A 21,012-nucleotide genomic window follows, 5' to 3' on the forward strand; every position below is an offset into this window, starting at 1 on the left:
CTGAAGGAGCAAGTGCTGGAGAAATTATTTTCAGAACTCGTCAACCTTAGTTTGGCAATATTTCAGAACTCATCAAATCAGCTTCTTGCAGAGGTGTGATTTCTTAGGAATATTTCCTGATTTTTTTTATCCTTTCCCTGCACAAAAGATAAGAAAAATGACTTTCAGGGCTTAATTTTTTGTCTTTATATTGATAGGCTGTTCAGCAGATGATTCACCCAGCCACAACCATCCATCCTTCTGAATTCCTGATGCGTCACCTGTTAAAAGATCTCAACCATCTAGCAGCAGCATGTGGTAAAAGCCAGGATGATTGCCTATTCATTATCCATATGGTGCTACATAGAATAACAACAAGTCAGGATCAAAATGGTGAGAACATGTAGTATGCTGATGATCTTAAAGGAACATACAGAGGGTTTCTATAAACACTCTTTCCATTGTGTATAAGTTGGACCATAAATATTCATATAGTAATCGGCAGGCCTTGTGATTAATATCAATATATTTTATTTGGATCATTATCTTGTGAGATCTCACAAGAAGCATCACAATTAATTAAAGTCCTATACTTTTGTTTCCTTTCTTTAACAAGCAAAATGTAGACCAGATAGGTCAATTATATCACTCTTAATGTGGGTCTACTTTTCGGTGTAGTGTCAAAACCCTAACAATTCCTGCCGATTATGATCTGATCAAACTATAATTTACTCATCAGATAGCTCAAGCAGGCACGTAGCAATATGACACAAAATGGGGCAGCCAAAGTTTAACTTTACGAGCCTATACAACATGGGGTCATCAGCAGAAATATTTTCCTGACATATTTGACTATAACACTTCAGCTATATGGCACTTCACAATATAACAGTAATGGAAAGAGAAGTGTAAATGTTTGTCATTTTTGGGTAAAAAGATTTTGAACCAGCCAGATAATAAGCCCAATCACCATTCTAACTTCCGGTTTTTGAGAGCAGTTTTGGGACACTTTGACCTCTGACATATCGGGAAAATTGACGTAATTATTATTCATTTTCTTATTATTGTCATAATGTTGATCATTAAAAATACCAAATAATTAATTTATAAAATACTAATATTTTTTATATTTGTTTTAAAGTCATAATGTACGATCTTATAATATGAATTTGGTTAATTTATTTCAAACCTGATTTTTTTGCATATTTGTAATGTTTACACATGTCACAACTTGCACCTAAATGGAATCAGCCAAATTTGTTGTGTTTGTAGGTAAACAGAGCAAAGTTAGACATAAAGTCATAATTCAAGAAATTATGACTTTATGTCCTATATAGAACTGCGTGTTAAGCGGCCAAAATAACAAGCAGTGTTTCTTTCACGTTACCTCGTTATTTCAGCTCAAAATGGACAGAAACCATTCCCGATCATTATTACTAGTATTATTTCAGCATTTTGAGTATATAATGACAAATTTAAAATTTGAAGGAAATCGTACATTTAAGCCTTTAATTATTGTAAAACATTTTAGATTATGTTTTGTACGTACAAAAACCCAATATTTCTGAATTTTCTGAAAGGTCAAAGGACAAAGTGTCCCAAAACTGCAAAAACTGTCCTACAATGCATTGCAAACTTCCAATGCCGATTTGGCTTATTTCAAATGACATCACAAATGTAAGCACCAGTCTTCTAATTTGCATATTCCTCCATCTACCTCATCAAAATCCAAGGGCCATGATTGGTCTAGTTATTTATATATGACTTCTATGTATTGGTCATCATACACTATACTTTGTTCAATCGATCAGTGGTGTATAAATATTTGGTTTTTATTACTGCGCACATCAATTAAGTCCCAACATACACTCAGCTAAATTCACACAAGTTTACGCCATTGATGCATATGCAAAGGGTACTTAAGTAGGTGTGGCATCCAACTGCGTGCATGCCATTCTATATGAATCTGCAATTTTATGAGCCACTTACAGGTTGAACCAAGTTTAAGCATGGGTTCTGAATTTAAATACTTCAATTACTTGTTACCAGTGAAAACAAAAAACACTTTTTCTGCCTTATTCCTTGCAGAGGTGAGTTACTACAGGGGTAAAGATTGTGAACATTCAACAAACTAAAGTTGGAAAAAGTCAGTGTTCATAAATGGTGATGTCAATCTGTATGTCCCATAAATATTTATTTGTTTGATTTATATTTAAGTAAGAGGTTTATGATTGCGCATCAGTTGTTTTGAGGGTATTGTGAAAAACAACTGATTGAAATTCATTAACCTCATTCATAACCATCACATTTCAATTTGTTTGATTCCATCTGTATAATATTATCATGGGTTTTTTTAAACAAAATACAATTTTAACTTTATCTTTTATTTCCCCTTAAAAATTTCTATACAATGCACAATCAGAAATCATTAATATGTTACGCGGAGGTTCACTGTTGTTTATTAGTAACCTGCATTGGGTTCATCTTTTGGCAAATAAATAAGTTTGATTGTCTCTCACTCACAGGGTATATTCATGAGGTTATGAACTAACTATGAAGTTATCTCCAGTCTGATGCTTGTTGTTTTTCATAGAAAAATTATTTCCACCTATTTGTTTTTTGCACAGGAACATTTGGTACAACATGGCCAAATAAGCAATGCAGACGAGATTGGGAAATGCAGTTTAACCAAGCATTTATCGCACCTGCCATGGAGGTAAGAAACACTAATTTCTCTTCTTTCTTTTTTTTTTTGTTCCAAAACAAGAACTCCTTAACTTTTTGTGCACGAAAGGGTAGACGAGGTATTGTTGGTCGAAGCAGCACAAAAAACAAAAAAATTGATTTTCATTATCTAACAACCATATACTTTGAAACCTTGCTTGATTTATCGTTGTTAATGATTTATGTACGTTTATGTAAGTGTTTAGGTGTTTCAGCCCTCCTACAACATAATTCAAGAACCACAGGACCTACAAAAATCTATTTGTGATATTTGAATTCTTCGACACACTCGCTATGAAATGAGCAATGCAATTTTTGCCAAAGCTGACTACCATTCGCAAGATGCTGTGAACTACCAAATCGCAACAGTTTAAAATAGTGTCTGACCTTAATAGTTTTTCCTCAGTTGTAATGTAATGTAAATTATGATAATTAAATATATAGATTTCACACAATAAAAAATGTCCCTTAAGGCCTCCTGTCTTGATCTGTGAGGTAATTCATTAGTGTTGCTAATCTGACAGTGGGGTGATAAACAAACTTAATAATCCTCATGGTCCAGAACCTTGAAAAATCAATGGTCAATGATATATATTTCTTTATGTTTTTTTTTGAAAACATTACTTTCAAAAACCATTTTGTACACAAACTGTAGGTCTAATTATTATGAGTGTGAAACCTACATAATATAGTGATGTAATCAACTAATTAGTACCTGTGCAATTAGCTTTCCTTATTTGCCCCAGTCTAATTAGCATCCCATTTTACTGTAGGCCTACCTGTAGCATTGAATAGAATCAGATGGAAATTCACAGGAATGTATGCATTCTGCAGTTTGAGTTTTAAATGATTTTGACTATTGTTTTATGTTGTATCATTAAATTGTTATAAATAAAAATTATTTTGTTAAAACATTTTTGATAAGTGCCCCTCCCCCTATGATCCAATATTAGTATAGATGTAGGAAACAAGAGTAAGTAATACATGTAGGGTGCATCAGCTAAGCGCACTTGTGGCACTATGGGTATTTGATATGTTCAAATCCACTTAGCAGTTAGCAGTCAGAATTAATAGGTAAATTTTCACAGGAAAATTTTTTGGACATGTGACACCCATGGGCGCAGACATATTAGCATTATGGCATGTGACCCCGAGCACAGCGGGTGTTCTTCCAATGTATTTGAATAGGAAGAATTCTTCCTTTGAGGCAAAATAAGTTACTTGTCGCAAGTTAATAATGTTATGTTTCCGTAGATAAATATTTTTTTCCGTAGATAGATATTTTTGAAATTACGTTTTGATGATATTGTGAAAAAATTAAGATAACATAATATTCAATAAATTTGCAATGCACAAATTTCTATCAAAATTGCGGTCAAAAATACTATTCCAATTCAAAATTACTAAGACTTGAATAGCGAGGTCACCGCCGGGGGTCAGAGATCAGGCTCGAGGTTACACTCACATTGATACGCATTGGTCACATGTCCAGAAAATTTTCCCGTGAAAATTTACCTATTAATGTTGACTGGTTAGGTACAACAAATTGTCCTGCAATATGTTGTGTATATCATTTGTGTACATACATGACTCTATTATAAACCATTAGAAAATTTAAAAAAATCTTTTTAAAAACAGTTATGTGATAGTGTTTGTAACCTTTCATTACATATTGTTTCAGAACTTGGACCACAAACTAGCAACTGCTAGCGAATTGCTCCGAAACGACCAACGCTTCAGCGCCAACCCATTGATGCGGCTCCTACACCAGCCTGTGGCTCCTATAACAAAGCGAGAAGACCTCAATCAACTACACAGTCTCCAAGCCATCTGGCAGCACAGACCTCGTATCAATGTAGAAAGTCTGCAGCAGTATTTGACACAGAATATACAGCAGAGCAGTAGAGGAAATCAGCAAGAGAGGCCATTGGCTTTATTGCAAGCCTTCTTGGAACAGGTTGGTTTATATAGTTAGTTTCACACAGATTGGGAGTACACTGTATTTTTGTACTTGTGTTATTAGTTAGGTGCTCATTAAAGTCAACTATGCAGATGATCTATGGTGCTGTAGGAAGACTGGGATAATAATAATAACAATATTTTATTCTTATAAAGCACATTACATTCAAAACAGCACAGAACAAAAAACAAAAAACAGCACTGTGGAATAAACATCAAATGATGAAACAATATAATACATCACATTGCATAGTGCAGAAGCAAAATGCACAAAAAAATGCAATAGCAATTGAGAGCAAAAGCATGGTAAAATGTGAAATATACATTAGATAAAAAAAAAAGAAACATAAATACAATGCACACAGTGTATATTGCACATAGAAACTGCATGGAATCACATTGGTGAGAGCAATAAGAAAGCATCTTAAGTGGAATATACTAGGTGGTGCAATTCTCAAACTTCAATCAATAATGATAAGATTACTTGAACTGTCAACAAAATATAAATATTTTCACAGTCTTATTTAAAACACAGAGAACATTTTGTTCCCTATGTCAGGCAATGGTTAAGGTCCAATGCCCTTTAACCTTTTCCCAAACCACCAAGATAGTGTGCCAAGTGCAATTATTTTTAAACTAAGCAAATGGGTTAATGCAAAGTGGCATATTGCCTGTTTTCTAAAAGGTAAAATTCAAATCTAACAATTCTAGGAAATAGAGGTAAACAAACAAAGTGGCCCCTCAGCTGATGTTTCTGTGTCTTAGAACTATGAGTTCTATGGCCTAAAGGCAAAGTAAATACAAAATTGAAGAAAACGTTTGCTTGGACCTTTTGCTGATTTGTTTAGGTGGAAATCATAGCAGAATCTTGCAAAATTGTATTTTCCATTTTTTGCATTCTCTACTCCAATTCCGTGATTTTTTTTTCTGTTTTCCATAAAAATAGAAATCTTGCCACTTTAGGTGAATAGTACTAGGAACCGAATGACATATTTACATAAACCTTGGTAACAATTTAAAGATTAGGCCCACCTGTGCTTATGAGAACCTACAAAATTGAAAATATGAATTTATTTCTTTTGACTATTTAGGAGGTCATTCTGCAGTTATTACATCATCTTCCAAACATCATCCGTCTACAGCAGATGTTGATAGACAAGTACCATAGACGTATTGATGCAGCGGAGGCTACGTCCATGAGTATACAAGAATTCATGGAGAAATTGCCACAAGGTAAAATGTGTGTGTGGTGTATTTGTGGGGGTGTGCGCATTGGCATTACTAAACATATGAGGACTTTGAAGTCTTCGGACATTGAAAAACATCAGATTTCCAAAGACCCATACCCCCATCCAAAGATGTTACACAGGGCTGTCAATTTATCAGAATTACTTGGGAGTGAGATATTGTTCCAAATTGTCCCACTGACAGGCAGTATTTATTGCAGACTAAACAAAAATTAATTGAAAATTTGGGAGGGGGTAGAGACAAAAAAAATTCTCATCCACATTGAAAATAATGTTAAAGACAATGTGTGAGATTTTTTTCCCATGGCATGAGAAAGTGGCCCTTTCTGAGGACATACACTTTGATGTCTTAAGAATGGTAATGATACAGGTGTGGGGGTGTTTGTGTATGGGGTATGGGGAGGGTTGGGGTGGGGGTGTGTGTGTGGCAATCTACTGTCAAGGTATTGATAACTTGCTATGTGTTATTTCTTGCTAGCACCCTTTATGTTTCTTTGTAGATCAATATCTAAATCAAATACAGCATCTGATAGGAGTCTTCATAGACACATGGAACCAGGTTAGAGAGTATATACCAAACTATGTCAACAATGGTAAGTAACCGTGGTAACAATATGTCCAAGCTTTTTGTTTGGTTTTGGGCTCTTGCTGATAAATGATAGAGTTACACTATTTCCCCTCCATGATTGACAAAATGCTCTTTAAAATTTTTGTGCAACATTTTTGGACAAAACTTCTCATGATGTCTGATTTTACCTCACTGTCATTTCTGAAAAGTATGGTGTTGAGATGTTAAAGTTGTCAAGATAATCTTTTGTTTTTTGTTATTAAAATTAAAATGTGTATAGCTAAACCAAAATGTGTATAGATTTGTGTAGGGAGAGGTCAGAGGTCACTTGTATAGTTGATACGTGTTGTGGATATACGCTATTAAATATCACATTATTTCACCGTATTAACGAATCCATCTGTTAATAAAACCTTGATTTATACTCAACGGAACATCTATAGAGTTCAGTGAACATTGTGTTTACTTTTCCAAGTCAAGGATTTACTGAGATATTTTGGGATTTTATCGTGTGTGGTGTCATCGCTATACTGTCAATTTAAATATGGCGCCGACCGTAAGTACAAATCGAACAGTGACACAGCTGACTTGATAAAAGACATTAAACTATGGGTGCGTATCAATATACCACGCTTTATACGTGTGGAGTGAATGCGAGGTAACCGGTAGCGCCGCTAATACAGAAGAAGATGGTTTCTTAAGTGCTAAAGACATTTTAGGGGTGCAATACATGTCGGTGCACAGCCGTTTTGGATTGTCAACCTTAGATCTATTCAAGCCAAAGCCCGTGTATTAGCTGCTGGCAGTGTGGAATTGAAAGAGAAATCACTTCAAATATCAGATTTTTCTGCCGCCCAGTCTGCACACCCCAAGAAAGCTAACAATATAAGACTAAGTATTCACGGCATTCCACAGAATGTTCCTGATGCTGAGGTTGAAAGTTGGGTTGGTGGTTTTGCTACCCTCGCTAGCCCTATCTTTAAGCCATAAGAGTAAAGAAAAAGGTGATAACAATGAATTTGCACACCTGTTAACTGGACATAGATACTGTTTTGTTAGCAAGATACTTGAAGAACAACCCAGATATTCAAAGATGGCGATACCAGATCCATTGGATCCAAAATCTTTGACTGATGTAGAAGTTGTCCTATATTACAATGGACAAACCAAGGCCAATTGCAGATATTGCCATGGTACAGGTCACACCATATCATCGTGCCCTGTGAAGCCCAAGTCAAAATGTTACCATTGTGGTGTTGTAGGTCATGTGAAGCAGCGATGTCCAGACCTGGCAAAGGGTCCTAAATGTTTCAAATGTTCCAATTATGGACACAAGAGTTTTGAATGTAGCGGTGCTGTTGATCAAGATCAAGACCTGCAAACTCCAAAAGCAACAAGACCTGCTGGTAAAGGCGTCAAAGTAGCAGAAGCTTCAGCGTTAGCGCAAGAGCTGATCGACCACTGTCTGCAGCATGATAGCAGTAAATCGCCAGAACTTTTGAACAAGGTAAAGGCCCTACTGAACTTTGATGTTGTAAGCGAGGAAAATGAAGATGATTTCCCATCGTTGTCTGAGCAAAATACTAAACCTAAGAAGAAAGGTGGTAAAAAGAAATCAAAAGTACCGGTAAATAAAAAGAACCCTCCTCCTAATACCACAGCCGGTATATCAAATAAAATGAGGCAATCCTCAATGAAAGACTACGGGAGGCCTACGGCCGCGCAAACGCTTGGCTCAAATAAACGTAAAAGCCTGTCTCCGGCATCAGCAGACTCTAAGCAACCGGATAAAAGAGACAGGCGCGAACGGTTATCGCAGGAGGATAAGGGGGTTCCTAGTTCAAGTAAAATTCAGGAAAGTGCCTGCACAGAACCAGGAAACTCCTCTGTACAGTAGTTTTTCACAATATTATGTTTGTATGCGTTTGTTTTTACTGATGAACTCAATATTTTTATGCATTTATCATGTTTAATCTTGTTACATTTAATGTTAGTGGTTTTGCGAAACCAGAAAAAAGCATAAGACCATTTTTCACTGGTTGAACACCAAACAATGTGATGTCTGTTTTCTACAGGAAGTCTATTGCTGTCAAAATGATATTGATACCTGGGAAAAAGAATACAATGGTACCTTTTATAGTAGTACAGGTACAAATCATAGTAAAGGTATTTTGATTGGTATTTCTAATAAATTTGATTTACCAACTGATGTTGAAAAATCTATGCTGATAATGAAGGTAGAATACTTGGTATAAAACTTTCTATTAATGATGTCAATTACAATTTGTGGAATGTGTATGCACCTAATGATATTCCAGATAGAAAATTATTCTTTGAGCATGTGCGCAATATTATTGATAAATACAGTGTAGGGGGTCACACAATTTTGGGTGGTGATTTCAACACTGTCCTGAACCCCACTGTTAGACAAAATAGGTGGTAATATTCCAAATCGTGCTTGTTCTGATATTATTAAAACAATGTTGGATGATTATGAGTTAAATGATATTTGGAGGCTAAGAAATGGTGATAAAAAAAGATTCACCTGGGCACAAAAATCTCCTCCAGTTAAGTGCACACTTGACTATTGGTTTATTCCTAATGCTATTGAGCACACAGTGAGAAAAATTGATATCATATCTGCACCTAGATCAGACCATTTAGCTGTATTTTTAACTATTTGTCACAATGATATTGTGAAAGGTAATGGTTATTGGAAACTGAACAATACATGGTTACAAAATTCTGATTACGACCATGGCATTAACAAACTTATTGATGAATGTGTTGTTGATTATGGTGATGTATTGTCCCTAAACATTTCTGGGACTTATGTAAAACTAAAATCCGGTGTTTTACAATTGATTTTGCAAAAGGCTCACAAAAGCAGAGGATGAGTGCGCTAAAGCAAATTGAATGTAAACTACAAAAGCTTTATGAAAATTGCATCAATCAGACGGATGATGAGAACCTGAAATTGCAGTATAATGCTTGTAAACTGGAGTATGAAGTTATGTACAGTCATTATATGAAAGGGTTACAAATAAGATCTAAAGAGAAATGAATTGAAGAAGGTGAGAAATGTACTAAATATTTTCTGAATTTGGAGAAAAAAAATGCTTCTAAGAAGTCAATCAACAAACTTCAGTGTAGTAATGGTGTGATGACAACTGATCAATCTGTTATTTTAAATGAAGAGGTTGTCTATTTTTCTGATTTGTTTAAAAGCAAAGTTGATGTGTCTGAAATAGAATTGGATGAGTTTTTTCGAGATACAATTTTTCCTACTCTGACTAATGAACAGAGTGAAAGCTGTGAGGGTATCTTGACAGCAGAAGAATGTGTAGGCGCTCAATTCTATGGCAAAAATAAAAGCCCTGGCTATGATGGTCTCACGGTAGAGTTCTATCAGCGCTTTTGGCCAAAGATTGGTCCCATTGTTGTTACGGCGCTTAATGATGCGTATCTTTCTGGGTCACTTACCACCTGTCAGAATCGTGGCATAATCTCCCTCATTCATAAAGGTAAAGGGCTTCCCGGGATTCCCTTAATAACTGGCGTCCAATTGCTTTGTTGAATATTGTTTATAAGATAGCCACTAAAGCATTGGCTGCTCGTATTAAAAACATTCTTCAGTCTGTTGTGAATACTGATCAGAATGGTTTTGTTAAGGGTAGAAGTATACACGAAAATATCCGCCTTATTGAAGATGTTTTAAGATATGTTGATAATAATAATTTACCTGGTGTTATGATGTGTATTGATTTTAAAAAGCATTCGACAGTATAGAACGTGACTTTATATTTTATGCGCTCAGAAAATTGAATTTTGGTTCAATGTTCAGAAAATGGATTTCAGTTATTTTTCCAATACCACTAATTGTATTATTAATAATGGTCACATCTCAAGTTCCTTTGATGTAAATTGTGGCGTCGTCAGGGTTGTCCGATTTAGCCTTTGATCTTAGTCCTTAGTGTGGAGTTGCTCGCTTGTAAAATTCGTCAATCCAAGCAAATCCAGGGTATTACTTTTACCATTTGAGAACTATGAGCGTAAAGAAATTCGCATCTCTACTTTTGCAGATGATGCTACCATTTTTGTAAAAGACCCTGAATGTGTTAAAACGGTTATGGATGTATTTGATAACTTTTCAAGATTATCTGGTCTTTCAGTAAATCATGCCAAAAGTGATGCCGTATGGATTGGGTCCTTGAAAATAATAATTTCGACATCGGAAATGTTAACTGGAAATTAGCGCCAAATAACACTGTTAAAATCCTTGGTGTGTATTTCTCCCCAAGTATCTCAATAAATCATTTGTCTTGTAATTGGGAGGATAAAATGAATAAGATCGAGTGTTCAATCCGTGCATGGAAGATGCGAGGCCTATCAATGGTTGGTAGAAACTTGATCGTGAAAACATTGTTGGCTTCACAACTTTCATACATTGCTCCAGTTGTAGACCTTCCTGAGAGAGTTGTAAAGAAATTAAACACTATGTTTTTTAAATTTATTTGGAATAGAGTGGAAGCGGTGAAGCGGAACACCATTATTGCAGATTATGAAAGAGGTGGTATAAACATATTTCAGGTTGAGATGTTTTTCAATGCTTTAAAGATGTCTTGGATCAAAAACTAAACAATTCTAGTCCTGCTTGCTGGAAGAACATTCCACTTTACTATGTCAACAAGTTTGGTTTGGGTATGAATGTGTTTAATTGTAATTGTAGCTTCAACCAAATCAACACTGTATGCAAGAATGTTATTGACACCTTTCCTGTTTTTTATAACAACATGTTTAAAGTCTGGTTCAATACTAAATGTACTTCAAATAAAGCTGACATATCTGATTACTACAATCAAATCATTTGGAACAATGATGCTGTAACTGTTAACAAGAAAACACTTTTCTATAGAGACTGGATTGAAGCTGGCTTTATTTTTATAAAAGATCTTTTTGATGATGATGGTTCAATCTACTCACTTGAGTATTTTAGGCACCGCATTCCACGCACTGGCAACATTCTTTTTCAGTACTTCGCTCTTTGCAATGCTCTGCCGAATGATTGGAAGAATGCACCAATTCTAGACCAAATTAGGACTGAATCAATTGTCTTTAATGCAGTCCCTATAGAAGCCTGTTCTTCAAAGTTTTTAGACATGCCATGGTTGATAAGATTTATGTTCCACCAATTTGTATGAACTATTGGTGTAGAAGATTCCCCAATTATAATTTTGATTGGGAAAAGATTTGGGGTTCAATACCATGTTGTACCAGTGAGGCCAGACTTATTTCACTTAATTGGAAAATTATTCATAACATTTATCCTACAAAAGTTTTATTATGTAAAATGGGGAAAGAAGATACCAATTTGTGCAATTCCTGTAATGCTGTTGATCATCCAGAGCACTTCTTTTTTCATTGTAATAAGACCACTCCTATTTGGGAATTTGCTAACAGGGTTATTACACAAAGGCTTGGTAAAAACTTTAGGCTTTCTGTTGAAAATGTTTTATTTAATTATCATAATGACATTACCAGTGATCGGTCAAAATATATCAATTATGTTATATGTGTTGGCAAAATGTGCATTGGCAAATACAGATATCGGGATCATCCTTGTCTTCTGTTCCTCTTTAGGCAGGAACTTCAGTATGAGAGGTTTGGTCTCATGATGACTTAAGCTAGTTGATCGCAGATGAACAGTTACTTGGATGACTTCCGTGTCTGTTCTTGGCTCTGTCATTTTGCTTAAATTATTTCTTTGATTTTCTTATTATATACATGTATGTAAATTTGTTTTATAACATCTACTATTATATATGGATTATGTGCAGTGCAATAACTTTTGTTGTTATAATATTTATAGTGTATTTAATGTGAATAAAAGGCATTTTGCCTGACATACTATGTCAAAAGATAAAAAAAAAATTAAAATGTGTATAGATTTAATTTGAACACCATGAGATATGCTTTGTCTAAAATGTTGCACAAAATCTGTACGTAGCCTCTGCTATTTACGCAATGCATTAAACATTTGTCACGAAAAGTGGACCAGTCTGACGAAACTCTCACAGCAGTGTCATCATCATCATCAGTCAAGCTTTCTCCAACTAATGCGATCTTGGGCAAGCGAAACAATTTTGTTTGGCTGCAGCATCCCTTCAGTATCTCCCAGGAGGTGCTGGACATACTGTAAGTACAGTGTGCGCGGCCGTCCCGGTTTCCTCTTCCCATGTGGTGGGATATATAGCGCATATTCTTTCACAGGCTCTCCATCTTCAAGACGCAGTATATGGCCGAGAAATTTGAGTTGATGAATCTTGACTCTGGCAACCAGTGGAGTGGTGTTGGTCAGGTTGTAGATGGTTTCATTTGGAATCCGATCCACATGTTTGATGTTTAACATGATTCTGTAGCAATGTATATTAATAATATTAGTATGGTGAAGTTTTTGTTTTTTGTAAAATTGTTTATTTTCATGCAAAAAAAAAAAAAAAACAAAAAAGACAGAGGACAAACATTTATAAAAAATTATTTTTAATAAATTGATAAAAAGCATGTGCGTTCAAGATATCCCATGCCCGTAATGGTTCTCGGCAGCTCTACCAACAGGAAACAAACTGTAGGTTCTTTGCATTATACCGACACTTCATCACTGTCTGCATGTGATTCAAGTCTGATTCAGTCTCATTTGATATTTCTGTCATATCTTATCAATCCTACTTCAACTGGCTTACTATGACCTACACTTGGTTTCAGTGAAGAATAGCAGTCCCTTGCTCTGATTGACGCGAGCACCCGGTTAATGAGCGTCATACGTAGAGCTTTGTGTTCCATTGAAGAGCGCTGCTTTGCGCCGTCCAATGCTTTGACGAGTAATCAGCCAATCAGATAATTGGGTTGTTATGATTGTCAGATGATTGAATCAGCCAATCAGAACCCCACTTCCTTGTTTACGCTCTGAACGTTCTCAAATTGTAAACAACTGCTGTTCTTCTCTGCCAGAAACTGTAATCAATTTCTTCTTCAGGTGGTCTTGCTGTCCCACATGAACACTGTATGCAAATCATGACAGAATCCTGTAGCCTAGCCATGTTACTACCAACACGACATGAAGCTGGCGTCTGTTCTACAGCTTTAGTAGATTTCCTGATCCATGCACACAATGGCTTCATAGATATATATCATAGATTGCAGCCTGGACTACCAAAGTAAGTTTTTGTTATACTTGGTAGAAAGTACAAATCATAAGATTTGGAAAAGAGTGAATTTCAAAACTTTTGAGCAAGAAAAGAAATCAGACCTGGACACAACAACCTTTGGGTAATGGCATATGTTCATCCTTCACAAACTTGCCTTTTCTAATCTTGTACTTCTGCACAATTGGCGGGAACACGTTCTACTCACCACGTAATTGACTAATCTACTTGTTTCAATTGTAACTTTGTTGGCTTTCTGGAGTAAACAACAAGTTACCTTTGACTGTTCTGCACTTTGATCAATGTACTTTCTTTGTATGTAGGTGTAGATACACATGCACCAGCATAATTAAGGTTTTAGGACACCCAAGGGGTTATTTTGGAGAGTTCAGACTCCAAACATGGTGGAGTTGGAATCTCTAATATAACCTCTTTGGACTGCACTAATATTATTTACTCAGTAAAGGAATAGGCACAGAAATATCAATGATATTAATTTGTTCTTTCTTCTTGACCCAGAGCCTCTGTTATCAATCCATGCAATGCATCCATCGGTCACCTAGTCGCCTATCACCATGACAGAGATCTATTACCCATGATCCTCTCCCATTGTGACTATGCCATGGAAGCAGGTAGTAATGGTACAAGGCTGACATACAACTTACTAGGCCTACAGAGACAAATCAAAGAAAGATTTGTACAAGGCAGACCTAAATTGGTACAGAAGATAGAGCATCTGGTATTCAGACAGGATTCAAGGGACGCTACAGTCTTCCAGGCATTGAGGACTAAGATACCACAGGTAGAGTATGAGCTTGTAGTTTACCAGTAAACCAGGGGGATTAAGTAAATACAATCATATCAGGACTTAATAGAGTACAACATATTATTTTGGTGAATTATGTCCAATTTGCTTCAATAATATTAACCAATTAAATCGTACCTCATAAACATGAAGATTTTACTTCATAATTTTAATACAGGAGAGTCTTTCACCAGCCATCAAACACCAGATCCTCTCTGAGTTGAGGAGTTTTCCAGATCTCTGTGACTGCCTTGCAGCATTAGACATTGCCATTGGTTTCTTAGTGAACGCAGAAGTAGAAGCTTCAATGCACATCAGAGAGTACCTGCATCGAATGCTAAAGCTGCCTCCTGATAGAGGTCTCAGACACAGCCCAAAGGTACATGTTAATAGGGTTTCACTTCATACCTTGAATATTTGTGGTGTGACCAAGCAAAATCAGTCTGAAGTCGGACATATTAAATTTTCAGTTTCTTATAGGATTGTAAACAACATTTGCAAAGCTACATTTTTCAGAAAACGCCGTCGAATTTGGACAACCAGTTCAAAAGATATGAGCAGTCCGTATATGAGATACTTCCGTTGTTTGGCTATATCTCAAAATCAACATTTCCGACTTCTGATTGATTTTGCTTGATCACATCACATTTTACCCCTCATGATAAATTGGGTTATTTCATTTGAAGTTCACATACACCCCATATGGACATGTCCTTAATCTTCCACACAAGGAGTGTGAATTTCAAATGGGGTTACCTGAATGGGTGACTTCATTTGAAATCTACACCATCTGTGTGGGAAGTCATGTCTTCCATAGGGGTGTGTGGATTTTAACAAGAATAGCCCATTGCTATAAAGTTTCAAATGCCATATAGATATTGCAGAATGCCCAATAAAATCTTCATTCGAATAAGACTTTATTGGATGCTGGTGAACTGGTCAAGAGATGCGATCATGAAAATCTGTCAGGTTTTCAACTTTAGTATTTAGTTGCATATTTGCAAGCCTGACAAAAGTCATGATTAGAATGCAGTCCTTTGGGCAACTTCAGTTTTAAGCCATCATGCCCCCCCTGTTACAAGTGTTTGTGAATGGTGCCTTATTGTCAGCCATGATGGGATCAAAATTGCAGTATTTCATTGAAATGGTACTACTCTTACCAGTGCTTTTATTAATATGATCTCTCATATTGACAATAAAACATGCTGTTCTTGTTCCTAGGCCCAGCAATATTGCCGTCTAAATCACATCTTATCATTATGGCAAGCCTTGGCAGTAGAGAGAGCTCGTAGGCTACTAGAGAATAGACAGGTAGGTTGTCATATTATGCATATATATAGGTCTCATCATGTGATAATATCTGGACTGCTTGGAGTATAAAAGGGACATAACTACATGTGCTGCTTGGTACTTTTTAGCATTGTAAAAGCTTATAATTTTGCAACCAGGAATGCTAAGGGTGTTGAATTGTCATCAATCACACACTTGGTTACTTTGCAAGTTGAAAGTGATATATAACTTTTTAACATATCTGCTTTGGCATGGTTAGATCAGATTGTGTCACAAATAGAGTAAACTAATTAATTAACATTATTTCCGTGTTTTTGATTGGTCGAGAAGCATAAAGGTTTATACCCGGCGCTCCAGATGTCGGATCGCGGGGTAGGGAAATGAAGGAATGTTTTTATTTTTTTATTATTATTTTGATGAAATAAGAATCACAAAATGTTCTGGTAAAGCATCCCAAGGGCATAAACAATGTATAGTCTTGAATATATAAATAAAACCATATTTAATAATCAATATTATTCATTGATTGAATCTGCATGCCTTTAGCAATGCACAATGACCTTTCACTGCTTGCCGCAGTAGCAATATACACTGAGGACCTGTGCTGATTGACAAACCAGTCCCTTGTTATTAATGCTCTGCGTGCTAGCCATATGCTTCAACATAAAAAGTCCAAGTTTTGCGATAATTTCACAAAATTTCATGAGCTATCTTAAGAACCACTGAACCAATACTATGCTTGTTTGTACTCATTTTAATGCATTTTTCATGCTGATGCCAAATATGGTCATGAAAATGTACAATTTCGAAATTTTTTGAATTTTTGAATTTTTTTAAACTTGTCGTCTGCAGTCGACACCCGCGTGGAGAGAGTTAAACATTACAGAAAAGATCACTGTGCAATGTGTTTGTGTGATAGATTAGCCATATTATGTGAAATATGAACATGGTCCATTATAATATTTTTGTTAGCTTTTGTTAACTTTTTTTGCATGAATAAATAAAGGAAATGTGCTTGTAGTTTTTTGTTGTTGATGTTTTGATAATCAATATTAATCATATCCAGATGTGTTACACAGTTTATTAAAACCAACATACTCCAGATAAAAGAGAAATTTGCAACTGTCAAGATGATTTTATAGATTGAGCATACAGAATAGACCTTTTGGAAGCTATAGAAAAGAACACCATGCATACATAGGAATACATCTTTTATCATTTTCAAACAGGATCCATTTGAAGGAGTGAAACAAGACTTCCGTGATCCAATCAACCGTGAGCAGCAGCATGCATTGGGCCAGTCACTGAGGCACATCAATGTAGAACATCTAGTAGCTGAATTGTATGAATATATCGTGTTGGATCTCAAAAAAACTAGCAACCGGGAGCAAGATGTAACTGGGTGGAGGTATAAGTTCATATATGACCTGTTTCATCTTTCATAAAATATTGCAGATATAGATGTAGAAAATCCTCTTTTGATTTGAAATAATGAAATTGAGGAGAACTGCAAATCCAGTCTTTAGAAGTTAAGAATGGTAATCACTAGCAAAAGACACAGTTGTCTCTTGTTAACATGGTTAAGGAAGCTGAGAAAAGCTACAAATCACTTTCTTTTAAAGAAAATTTCCGCTTTTTACAATTCATTATTTGAGTTCCAATAAGAAACTTACAATTTATCTATGAAGTAAAGTTTAGCTGATCACAAAACACAGAAATTAGACATACTCAATCATCAGACATTTAAAAAAAGAGTGGGAATGGGATTTTGGTCATGTAACTTTGACTATAATGTTTATCTCTTCCACAGTATCTCAGCTGTATTGAGTGCTTACATAGATGGCAAAGATGGTCAGCCTGTGCATGAGATGGAAGAGCAGCTGTCAGATGATCTGGTCTTGAGACATGCAGTTGATGTATGGCGGCATGCAGTAGACTATATGCAGCAACATCAAGCCAGGGCAGCAAGTGCCCATCATTAATGTTATAGACATTCCTTAGAAAGATACTTTTGGCCAAAACATACTATTTCCGATTCCATTATTATTTTACTGTGCTAGAAAATGTCGCTGCCAATTCTTTGGCTTGCAATTTCTGTGTGCAAATTGTTTGTACTGTTAATCGTGATAGAATAATGGAGCTTGTAGTGCAAAAAGATGCAATGCAAATGAATTCTAAGTAATAAGTAAAGCTTCATAACAATTCATGCTCATGTGTTTAAAAACAGTAAGTGACAATATAAAGTGGTCACATTCTCAGAGAAATTCTCAGGAATTGAGGATGTATAAAATTTACTACAAAATAATGGAATTGGATGTGTGCAAGTCTGTTCAGAATTAAAATATTTTGAAAAAAACAAATGTATTTCTTAGTTTGCACCATTTATGTACAAATATACACTTTTGGTAGTGTAATGGGACATTTCAGTTGACATCCATACAGTCACCCATTCAGGTAAGGGGTGGTGCAATAATTATGTGTACCCCGGTGAATTCTCAAAATGGTCTGCCAAAATCGCTTGCCCCCCCTTTGGCTGTGCCAAAAACCTTTGCCCCCCCCTTTGGCGTGCCAAATAATCTTTGCCCCCCCCCTTACACATGCAAGATTTTGGGGAACCCGAATTTAAAACCTTAAATTGTCTTAACATATAATGCGGCAAGAGCGAGAAAAAATTGCATATTTGAGCGTGTTAGAATAGCGTTTTCCTCGCCTTTTAGGGCGTAATATAAAACGGTGCCCAAAATATATCTGCCAAAATTGCTTGCCCCCCCCTTCGACCTGCCAAAAATCGCTTGACCCCCCTTTCGACCTGCCAAAAATGCTTTCCCCCCCTTTGGCCTGCCAAAAATCTTTGCCCCCCTATAATTCACCCCGGGTACACATAATTATTGCACCACCCCTAACCTCTTGAAATTTGCACTCCCTACGTAGGAGGTTAAGGCCATGTCTTCCGTAGAGGTTGTATGAATTTCAACTGGATTATAGCCCAATGATACAAATGGGATATGTAAAGAAGATGCATGACCACCTGTTGATTAATTGTTTGTCTTAAATTATTAGGTGGTTTTATGACAATTTTTGAAGCGAAATAGATAGGCTCAAATCATATAATATTTGTAAGATTTTCTTCATGTTGTGAAATGCGATGTAATTATTGGGAACACTGTTTTACATTCCTGATATATATACATATTGTTGTTATGTAAAGGTGAAGGTTCCATTTTTGTCAACTTTGAAGCTTATTGTTATTATTATACTAAAATGTGATCATTACTTGGAGTTGGGATTATATACCGGGATCTCTCAACTGAACATGAAACTCCAAAGTGATGTAATTATGGTTGTTTCTGAAATATTGTATTACTGACTGTATTGGTGTTATTTCAGATAACACAAATAGAGAAATGATGTAGGAACTTGAGTTCTGTTATTATTGAAAACTGTAACCATAAATCTTTCTTGCTGACACATGCAATTTCAAATCTGTGTCAATAAATCTATAAAACCTCCAATAGTTTACATTATTCTTCAATTTCAGCAAGACTGGGACACATAATTTGGGGTTGGGAATATAATTATGTTGATATTCAGCAATTTTGAAATCCCCCCCCCCAAAAAAAGGGGTGGGATTATGACTTTTGGGACTATACCCATGTCAGTATGGTAAGATTATTATAGGATTATGTAGCTACCCATGATGCTAATAAATTGGTAACTAAAGAATATGTATGAATTATGTAAAATTTTATATATTGTACAGATATATTATGTTATGTCAAAAATACTCTATACATTGTAGATAGAAGATTAGATTTAGTAGGATTAGAAAATATCTATCACATAGTTTCAAAGTTTAAATATTTATGTGAACGTTATTGGAAAACATTTACAATTAAGATTGTAGACATTGCATGTAGTTAAGGAAGGCAATTGTGATTGATAAATCCTGTCAACCAGTGGCAAGTTTTGTGCGTGTAGTTTTTCACGCTTTGCCAATTTTGAAGTACTTGTTTTTAAATTTGTAATTTTAAATTTTCTTACAATAAGTTATATGTTGAAAGAGCAAATTCACCCTTTCTACGGTAGTTGTGTTGGCGCAAAATTGATGTTCATAAAAATTCCACTTCTACATGTTATGGCCAAAACCGTTGGGCTTAGGATCATCCACCCAGCTGAAGGCCAAAAGTTTTGATGCAACATCAGTGATTCCATCTAACCAAAAAGTGTGTTTTTCTGGTTTGCATGATTTAATTAATCACAGTTTGAACATTTCCCAGATGACTGAGTGTATACACAGTGTTAAGAAAGGCATTGATGCACACTTTATTGTCAGTCGTGAGAAATACTGAAATTTCACATTGTGCATTTTTTCTTGCCTATAGCTTTAAAAAAAAATTATTTCCATAAATAATTATTTTAAATTACAGTATTTAGAGTTTGATTATAATCCACTATTTCATTATTCTTAATGTAATCTTGAATGCATGCAACTGAAGATATGCAATATATTATAGTTATTTGTATCCATCCATATTATGTGTGCTTCACTCAGTGGTGTAGCCAAGGGGGGGGGGGGCAGTTGCTCCCCCCTGTGAGAAGTCCTTTTCCCCTTCAGGCTGATGGCACTGCACCTCACGGTCTGCGTTTAGCAGTGTCCTCATCCATTATCTTTCTTATAAATGTTTTGATGAAAAATTAATTGCTTATTCCATTGTATATAGTATAATTATTGTTTTGCTATTTCCTTTGTATATTGTTGCATGTTTGATTGATTGGCTTACTAGTTTAACCTATGATTACAGCTCTAAACTGTGTTAGTCTTCATAATGAATGTTTAAGTTCAAACCAAAGTTAGAGATACATAAAGTTTTGTGTTAAGATCATTGGCTAAAAGTACCAAATTATTTTATTTCAATTAACATTGTTGTATTCTTTCTTGCCAACCATCATGCCAGAATTTACTAGAAACATTATAGCATTATTAGCATTTATGCAAATTAGCTCATTAATTATGCAAATTAGAGGGTGGCTTCACTATATAATACATTAGAACATATATTTTTAGAAACACTTTGACCAAGTTTCAAGGCAAAAATATGCAAACTTAATGTGCCCTGAACATTTATGCATGGATTTTTAGCAACATATAGACACAAATTACATATTAATGAACCTTTACAGTCATTTTAGCTCATTAACCACATTGAATATTGATAAAATAATAAGATACAAAGAAAA

General features: G+C 35.4%; 1 protein-coding gene across 1 annotated transcript in view; it reads left to right on the forward strand.

Moving 5' to 3' along the window:
• Nucleotides 1–18,278, forward strand: part of LOC140150121 (E3 ubiquitin-protein ligase rnf213-alpha-like) — an 89,535-nt gene extending 71,257 nt beyond the window's left edge. Inside the window, exons 29-39 of the mRNA XM_072172125.1 lie at nucleotides 198–372; nucleotides 2,607–2,695; nucleotides 4,385–4,660; nucleotides 5,754–5,895; nucleotides 6,410–6,502; nucleotides 13,511–13,691; nucleotides 14,199–14,481; nucleotides 14,663–14,863; nucleotides 15,706–15,795; nucleotides 17,004–17,182; nucleotides 17,585–18,278. Of these exons, the coding sequence (XP_072028226.1) occupies nucleotides 198–372; nucleotides 2,607–2,695; nucleotides 4,385–4,660; nucleotides 5,754–5,895; nucleotides 6,410–6,502; nucleotides 13,511–13,691; nucleotides 14,199–14,481; nucleotides 14,663–14,863; nucleotides 15,706–15,795; nucleotides 17,004–17,182; nucleotides 17,585–17,756 (1,881 nt within the window). The 3' untranslated portion in view covers nucleotides 17,757–18,278. The remainder of the gene's footprint in view (nucleotides 1–197; nucleotides 373–2,606; nucleotides 2,696–4,384; nucleotides 4,661–5,753; nucleotides 5,896–6,409; nucleotides 6,503–13,510; nucleotides 13,692–14,198; nucleotides 14,482–14,662; nucleotides 14,864–15,705; nucleotides 15,796–17,003; nucleotides 17,183–17,584) is intronic.
• Nucleotides 18,279–21,012: the final 2,734 nt, after the last annotated feature.

The sequence above is a fragment of the Amphiura filiformis genome, chromosome 4 (genome assembly GCF_039555335.1).
Source record: "Amphiura filiformis chromosome 4, Afil_fr2py, whole genome shotgun sequence".
NCBI classification, from domain to species: domain Eukaryota; kingdom Metazoa; phylum Echinodermata; class Ophiuroidea; order Amphilepidida; family Amphiuridae; genus Amphiura; species Amphiura filiformis.